At 45.9% G+C, this 8,030-nt stretch overlaps 1 protein-coding gene across 1 annotated transcript in view; it reads left to right on the top strand.

Moving 5' to 3' along the window:
* Window positions 1–1,891, top strand: part of IRX5 (iroquois homeobox 5) — a 28,979-nt gene extending 27,088 nt beyond the window's left edge. The window contains exon 4 of the mRNA XM_019643954.1: window positions 1,800–1,891. Coding sequence (XP_019499499.1) covers window positions 1,800–1,864 — 65 coding nt within the window. The 3' untranslated portion in view covers window positions 1,865–1,891. The remainder of the gene's footprint in view (window positions 1–1,799) is intronic.
* The last annotated feature ends 6,139 nt before the right edge of the window (window positions 1,892–8,030 follow it).

The following is an 8,030-nucleotide window of genomic DNA, read 5'->3' on the forward strand; positions in this document are numbered from 1 at the left end:
TCTGTAAAACTGTGCTATTTCTATGCACTATTTTGCCTCTGGGCTTTTGCAATGCTATTCCCTCTGCCTGGCATGCCCATGTTTTCACTCTTTCCCACCACCTTTCCACAGTCAACCCCTATGAAATAAAAGGTCTGTACTTAAAGTTCCCTCCTCCCCCAGTGCTCTGCCCTTCTCGGTGCTAAAGGTATAAAGTAAAGAATAAGTAAAATGTACTAGTGTGAGACCTTGGGTACTTAATTCACCTCTGAGGTTGAGTTTCTCCATCTAAAATGGGACACAATCATGGTGATAAGAGTCCATTCCAGGTAGACACTTTAAAAGTCAATATATGATTTAATGTTTCGTAGGATTGTTGTAAGGGTTGAAGGAGATCACTGCAGGCAAATTTCATAGGCCAATGGAGGAGTAAACATAGGTGTAAGGCCCAGTCTTAGTCTTAAGGAACGTTCCATGAAATCAGATTCAAACCACCATAGCTGGCAGCAATTTGAGAGCCATTGCCTTCCTTCTTTTTTTCCTAAAGGAACCCCAACTTCGTTTGGGATGGTAATGTGCCCAGCCCTAGGAGATGAACCAGTTATGTCTAGGCCAGTTGAGATACTTCCAATTCCCTTTGCCTGATGCTCATGTTCCCAGCCTCCCTTGCAGCTAGATGGTCACGTGGCCAATTCTGGCCAATAAGACATGAGGAGGCATCTACTAATCTTTCTAAATCTCAATCTCTACTTTTATAAAATAAGAATGTGGGATCAAAAAGCAGTGATGTTTAATCTCCGCCTCACCTTTTTTGTTGTTGTTGTTGTTAAAGCAGAGGAACTCTTTTTTTTTTTTGGGTGGGGGGAGGTTCCAAAGATATCTTATATGGAATTCTAATGTATATAACAAAGCACAATTATTCTAATTGGAAGGGAGGTTGGAGAGTGCAGGAACCTCAACCTAGCTTCCACAGGCAGCCCCTGAAGCACATCTATAAAACGACACTTGGAAAACCAGTGGGTTGGAGCGTCAGTACATCCTGTAGTGGACATGTGTGATTTTATTTGTGAATATTTTTGGATACCTACTCTAGTCTAGCATCCTTAATTTTCCTTGGGAACCATCTCTCCCCTCTTCTGGGTCTATATGCTTTTGATGGAGTTCATTCAATTCTGATTCTAGGGCAAGACATATTATTTAGGTCTGGCCAACTGTCCATTCCCTCTGGATACAGTGACTGGTTAAGGAATGTGCACATGACCCAGTTTGGTCCAGTGAGACTGAGACCTAGGATGTTTGTTAAAATTGAAGATTGGTAGAGGCTTTTTTCTTTTCCCACTGAACTTGAACCCTGGGACTATGTAACCTGAGCACAAAGTCCACATGGAGGGAAACAGAGCTGAGAGATGGGAATTGACCAGATCTTAAAGACTTTGAGCCCTCGGATTAAGCTTTGCCTGAAGACAGGCAGAGCTACCACTGGATTTTTGATTTTGTGGGTCAATAAAATCCCTTTGTTTAAGTAGTTTGAGTTTCACCCTTCTATTTTTGCAACACAAAGAGTCCCAATTAGCACAGATCCTATCCAGACCCAGAAACCTGGGATCTTCTGAGAGGTAGATATGAAGTCTGTTCACAAACTTCCCATTTATTCCCCTCCTGGGCATGTGGCAGGGTTGCACTTCCCCACTCATGCTGACTTCCTTTGCCAAGGAAATGTGCGTAGAAGTGATAGCTGTCGCTTCTGGGTGGGCTCTTTAAAAGTCAGTGCATGATTCACCCCTCTCTCTCTTTTCCTCCCATAATGATGTTCGTTCCAGATAGCGGAGGCTCCGTCAGCCTGGGTCCCAGACTGAGGACAACGTGGAGCAGAGACCCCTGCTGACCTTCAATGGATATGTACCGTGAGCAAGAAATAAACCTTTGTTATTTTAAGCCATTGAGATTTTGGGTAATTTGTTATAACAGCACACCTTAGTTTATCCTGAATAATATGCTCAGAATTATGCGTCTTCTCTTCCCACTCCTCCATCTCCTCCTTCCCTTTCTTTCTCCCTCCCTCTTTCTCTCTCCCGTTGCCGCCCTACTCTGCCCAGCAGTCATATATAACTCTATTTCTTAACTTATCTTCTGTCAACAGACTGTTAAAAGGCATTCATTATTGTTCATCTTCTGCCTTTCCAGTGATATCCAAGTGGACATTGGCAGGAGATAACCAGATTGCCCCTACAAAGCCATGCCCCTGGCATCACCACCAGTGCCAATCAATTACAGCTCTCAGTCAGTCATCCTCCTCAGGACTGGCCTCAGCAGGCCAACTTCCTAATCATATTACTGGACTCACAGGGCCCTGAGTTCTGGATAACACCTTCTCCAGGAATTCCCATTCATTATCTTATGAAAATGAACAAGATCTTAAAGGTTGTGCTATGGTATTCATAAGTAAGGCTCTGCCAAGATTAAAAAAAAATCAACCATTAAAAGAAATTACATTGAACTTCACTGTTAATAAGCAATTTCTAGAGCTGATCAGTTAATCAAGACAATGCACAAGATTCTGCAGGTGGGGTAGAGGTTTGGCAATGACTATGTTCTTCGGAAAGCAGAAAAGCAGAGGTAAAATATTCCCGAAGCTCGAGTGTGGTTATCATCATTAACCTATATGACACTTGAATTGCTTGGGTATCTCAAGTTTACCTTCTGACAAGGGCCAGACAGGCCACATCGGAGTGGTGGGGACTGGATACCTTTCCTACATTCAGCTCTAGCTGATAGTCACCAAACAGGAATGTAGGCTCAGTGCTGCTAGTTCTTTCAAATTTTTTTTCAGGGCAAGTCAAAAATCTATACAAATCATCAATTGTATCACATTTTCCCTAAAATACTGTAACTTCCAAACTTAGTGGGCAACCACAGGCAGAATGTTTGATGGTATATAACACTGTCACCTTTATTATCTCCTCCCATACTGCATTATCTCTATTTTACAGATTAGGAAACCAAGGCGCAGAAAGGTGAAGTGACTTGCCCACAAGGACATGGCCAGACTCTGAAACTCAGATCCATACCTCCTGACTCCACCCCAACTGCTTTTTCTTCCTCCTCTATCCCAGCTGTCTCCGCACAGCACAAGTGTGTGGCAAGAGGCTAATTGTCCACCAAAGACTCCTGCTCCCACTTCCAAAGGATAGGTGGTCAGTGGGAAGCAGCTACAAGCCAGGACTACATTTCCCAGCCTCTCTGCTAGGTGAAGTCATGTGATTAGTTCTTGCCAATGGAATCCCATAGGAAGTGATATGTGTTACCTCCAGGCACCAGCAGTTAAAAAATGGGTATACCTTTCCTACCCTCTCTTTCTCCTTCCACAGCAGAGGATCCTTGGCAACTATTGTTGAAGATAAAAGGACCACAAGATAAATGAACTTGGGTTCCTGAATCATCATTTGGAGGAAATCCTCCTCTAATCAGGAGCCTCCTCTAATCCATTTTGGACTTGACATCAGGGATAAATAAACTTTCATTGTATTTGAGCCATTATATATTTTTGGTTTTATTTGTTACAGCAACTAGCATTACCTTAATCATAGAGATATAAATAGGTTTTTAAAAAATCTTTCTTTTTTTCCCCCTTTCTATATCAGTGGGCGAGTTTGTAATGGACGGGGTCATCCACTTGAATTCAATGGGACTGGAGTGAGAAAATGACGCATATTAAGTTTGGTTTCTGGGGATGGGGGTGGAGTGGCCCCCTGAGTGTCAATGCATCTTGCTCCCCACCCCCCAAACCTTGCTTTGAAGAAGGACTTGTTCATATTTCAGCTGGAGTTGAACATATTATCATTGAGCCCTCCTGGAGGAAGACGAAAGACAAAACAAGCATTTGGCCTGTCTGGGCCACACACCCTCAACCAAGATAGGAGTCAACATGTTTGGGAACATCAAAGACAGTGTGATATGTTAAGCATAAAGAGATTAACATTTACAAAGATTTGCCCCTCGGCCTATTCCCAGGAATCCAGCAGACAGAGCCAGAAGGGACAATTAACATCACCCATCTGCATTGGGGTCTTCTGGCATCTCACACTAGAGTTTCTTTTGAGCTTTCTGCTAGATTAGCAATGGAGGAAGCGAAGCCTGCTCTCATATTTGAATGAGAACCCTCCATACACAAGGGAGATGTGAAATCACACTAGAAATGACAGCATGGGTACCCAGTCCTACGAGGGGGGGGCGGGGAGAGAGAGAGAGAGAGAGAGAGAGAGAGAGAGAGAGAGAGGCAGTCTTTAACCCACCTTCTAGTCAGAAACAGTCCGTGCCCTCCTAAGCCAGCTAATCAGTACAAAAGCAGGGCTGAGGCAGCCTGCAAGAATGGAGGAGGGGTGAGGCACTGGTTTTTCTCTTTGAAGCAAGAGGCCAAGAATATCTCAACACACTCCAAGTACCAGCAACAGTAGGCAATGGATGGGGACCAAAATCCCTTACAGCTGTTGGAAACCATACCCTATTCAGAGATAATTGGCAATTAGTTAAACAACTCCTGTTTAAAACGCTCCTTCTCCCCACCCTCAAAGACAGCTGTGTTTAAAAGGGGGCGGGGAGAGACGTCTCAAGAAATGTGAAAAAAAAGGCTTCTCAATAAAACAAAACAGGAGTAAACGAGTAAGAGAATTTAAAAATATGTCTACGCAATGGAACCTCTTTCGAACATCCGCTGCTTTAATTTTTCTCTTGCAGCATAACGTGGTGGTCAATTTTGGGGTCAGAAAGGCCTAGGTCTGAGCACCTGCTCTGCCCTTCACCAGCTGTGTGAACTTGGTAAGTTTCTGAAACTCGATAAGCCTCAGTGTTTTCATCTGTAAAATGGGGGTGATAGTGATTGTATTGGGAAGATTGAATGAGATGGTGCATGGAGCCTGCACTAGTAAGCGCTTTAGAAGTATTAGCTCTTAGGCATACATGCTTATTCAAACCCAATTCCTTAGCCTGGCATTCAAGCTTCTCCACAGTTTATTTCCAAGCTACGATTCCAAACTCTTCCTCATTTTCATGTTCCCTATTAATTAGCAACCAAAAAGAACCAGTCCCAATGGCCTTAATTTCCTAATCTGTGAAATGGGATAGATGAACTAGATTCTTTCTAAGGTCCCTATCAATCCTTTCTTCCCATCTCGAATGTCAGTCTTGCCGAGTCTTCAAAGTCAGGCTCCAACGCCACCATGAAGATTTCCCTGGGATGGAATTGATTTCTTCTTCTAAAGCTCAAACCAGAATTACAAACTGTGGCCCTTTTGTTTGATCTGCACTATATTAAAAAAACCCCAAAACCAAACAAACAGAAAATATCACAAAATTATTTGGATTTCCAGCTCCTCTAAAACAGTCAGAGGATCTGGCACTCCTGGCCCTGTATTCCTGGACCAAAGCAATGGTCTGGAGATGGGTCACTGCTGCCCCCTGCAGGTAGGGCAGGCGTTTATGGGTTCTCCATTTCTGCTGCTTCCCTGATTTAGGTGTCCTGCCTGCTCCCTGAAGTCAGCTGAGACCATCATCATCCTGCCCCCTCCTCCTGCTCTACGTTTTTCTAGTAGGGGATATGTTTTACTTTCTACTTTATGTCGCAATTATTGATGTTTGCAGACATCATCTCCTCTGCTACAGACTGAGATCCTTGCGGAGGGGGGACTCTCTTTTACTAATTGGTGAAGCCCAAAGGCCTTGGCCTGGTGTCTGGCTTCGGAGAGGGAATGAATGGGACCCCCGATTACATGTGAATGGCACACCCTGGAGTTGTGCAAGCTAGCCCTGTGATCGCGTGAACTAGTGATTGAGTAAAAGGATGAATGAATGGTGAAGATATGCACTTCTGTAGCACCTACTGTGTGCTAGGCGCCGTACCAAGTACTTTATCGATACTTATTCATAAAATGAATGAATATATGAATGAATACTGAATGGGGGTCCCTCTGCTTGGATCTCAGCTCGATTCTCAGCTCTGGGCTGGAGACCCTGCTCTCTGGAAGACCAGCTCTGAGCCTGGTTGGTTTGGGGGCTCTGTCCCAGTGCTAGTTTTTGGTCTTATCCAGATCCACTCACATCAGTGGAATGGGGATAAGGGAAACTGTGATTGTTCCCAACCTGAAAACATTGTTCATTGCCCAAAGAGCTGCCCCAGGCCACAGTGGAGCCCCAAGACCAGTGGACAGAGGTCACTGTAGCTGCAGAGCTAGACTTCCTTTCTCGTTTACCCTCCAGCGTCACCCAGAGCAGCTGCTAGTCTTACTCCCTGGGGTGAGAGTAAAATACTCTTTGTGTTTGCACAAATATTTGCATCAATTTGTTTCATGTGCATGATGTTTCGGAGCTTTGAAATATTTCCTCATTCATTATCTACTTTGATTTGAAGAATGACCCCATTTGTCTCCCACCATTCCATCCCCATTTTTTGGTAGATAAAACATGCATTACCTTATACCTACTTTACAGATGAGAAAATCAAGGTCAGAAAGGAGGAAAGGATTGGCCGTAGGTTATCCTGCAAGGCAGAGGTTATAGCTTGGACTTCTGGCTCAAGTCTTTCTCTAGGTTTCATTGCAAAAATATACTAGATGGGGAAAACATTCCAATCCATTAGCGACCATTGTCCTATCAACAGGCTGGAGAGTACGGCAGTTATATAGATTGGGGGTGGGGGAGATAAGGTGCAGGGAGGAGAGGCCTGGCTAGCCTGTAGCTGGGGAAGACCCTGAGGGTAGGGGCCGGGGAGGTAAGGGGACAGCAAGGAGATAAGAGCGCAAAGGCCTTGGGAACAGATTCTAAGAGAATCAAAGAGGAAAAGAGCAGGAAGGGGCCTTGGGACCCACAAGAGGAACAGGGCAGGGTGACTAGGAGCACAGCCTCTGGAGCTGGACAGGCTTGGGTTCAAATCTCCCTCACTTCGAGCTGGGTGATCTTAACTTCTCTGGCCTCAGTTTGCTCATCTGTAAATAGGGATTGTGATTGTCCCCAGGTGGTTGTGAAGATGAACCAAGACAATACATAGTAAGTGCTCCCTAGTTGTTAGAAGTGTCAGCTCCTTTGACCTTCTGGCTATACCTCTGAGGGAAGAAAACAGGCTGGTGTCTAGTCACACAGTAAACAAGGGGCAGAGGCTGGGCCTCATGCCTGCCAGGCACAGCTCTCCTAATACATCACTCAGCATTCTGGGAGGCTGGTCTGAAGGCTCCTGCACGAGGAAAGCCCACGCCCCACCAGGCTGATGCTGTGCCACTGTCCCCACTGTCCCCGGCATGCCCCAGCCTTAGCAAAGTTCCCTTTGGGCCTAAAAGCCAGAGTGGGAGACTCAACAGGGGATGTCATTTTATGCCACTTCCACTCTCCCTGCTCCCCCCAGAAATATGTCCCTTCTTTCTGGGGGCCTGAGAGCGTGGACTCTTATTCACAGGCACCCACGGAGAAAGTCGCAGGAACACAGGAAGTGGTGCATCCCTGCTGAGGTCCTGGCTTCGCCCACCCCTCCGCTCCTTGCCTCCGTTCATAGCCAGCAGTTGCAGCCTCCCTCTCCCCCATTACACAGCCCCTCTTCCTAAGCCTGCTGCCCTGACCTGTGTCCTCACTAAAGTTCAACTACACCCCTGCCTCTGAGGCTGAGAAGAGTCAACCGTTGCAGAGCCATTGACGAATGCAATAGAAATTAGAGCCAGAGAGAGAGAGAGGCAGATTCATAATTTATGGTACGGTGGAGTGTGAGTGACAGGCGGCAGCGGGAAGCCTCTGCACCTTATCGATCCTTTCAAAAAACCTGAGGAAGGGCCCCATGCTGGGGGCCAGGGGAGGCATGGCGGGTGCAGGCAGGGGCAAGGCCATTAAGGACGCACTGCGACCATGCCGGCTGCCAGGGTGGGCAGGGGGCTCTGGCAGGTGGGGCCCATGCCCGCGTGCCTCCGATCGATGACACCATGTCAAAACATAAAATGCATGCTTTGGCTCTTAAGCCAAATGTGCGTGAGATTTTTTAAAAGCATTGATTCAGGATGGATCAATGGAAATTGAGG

Source organism: Hipposideros armiger, unplaced genomic scaffold, assembly GCF_001890085.2.
Source record: "Hipposideros armiger isolate ML-2016 unplaced genomic scaffold, ASM189008v1 scaffold_4, whole genome shotgun sequence".
NCBI lineage: Eukaryota > Metazoa > Chordata > Mammalia > Chiroptera > Hipposideridae > Hipposideros > Hipposideros armiger.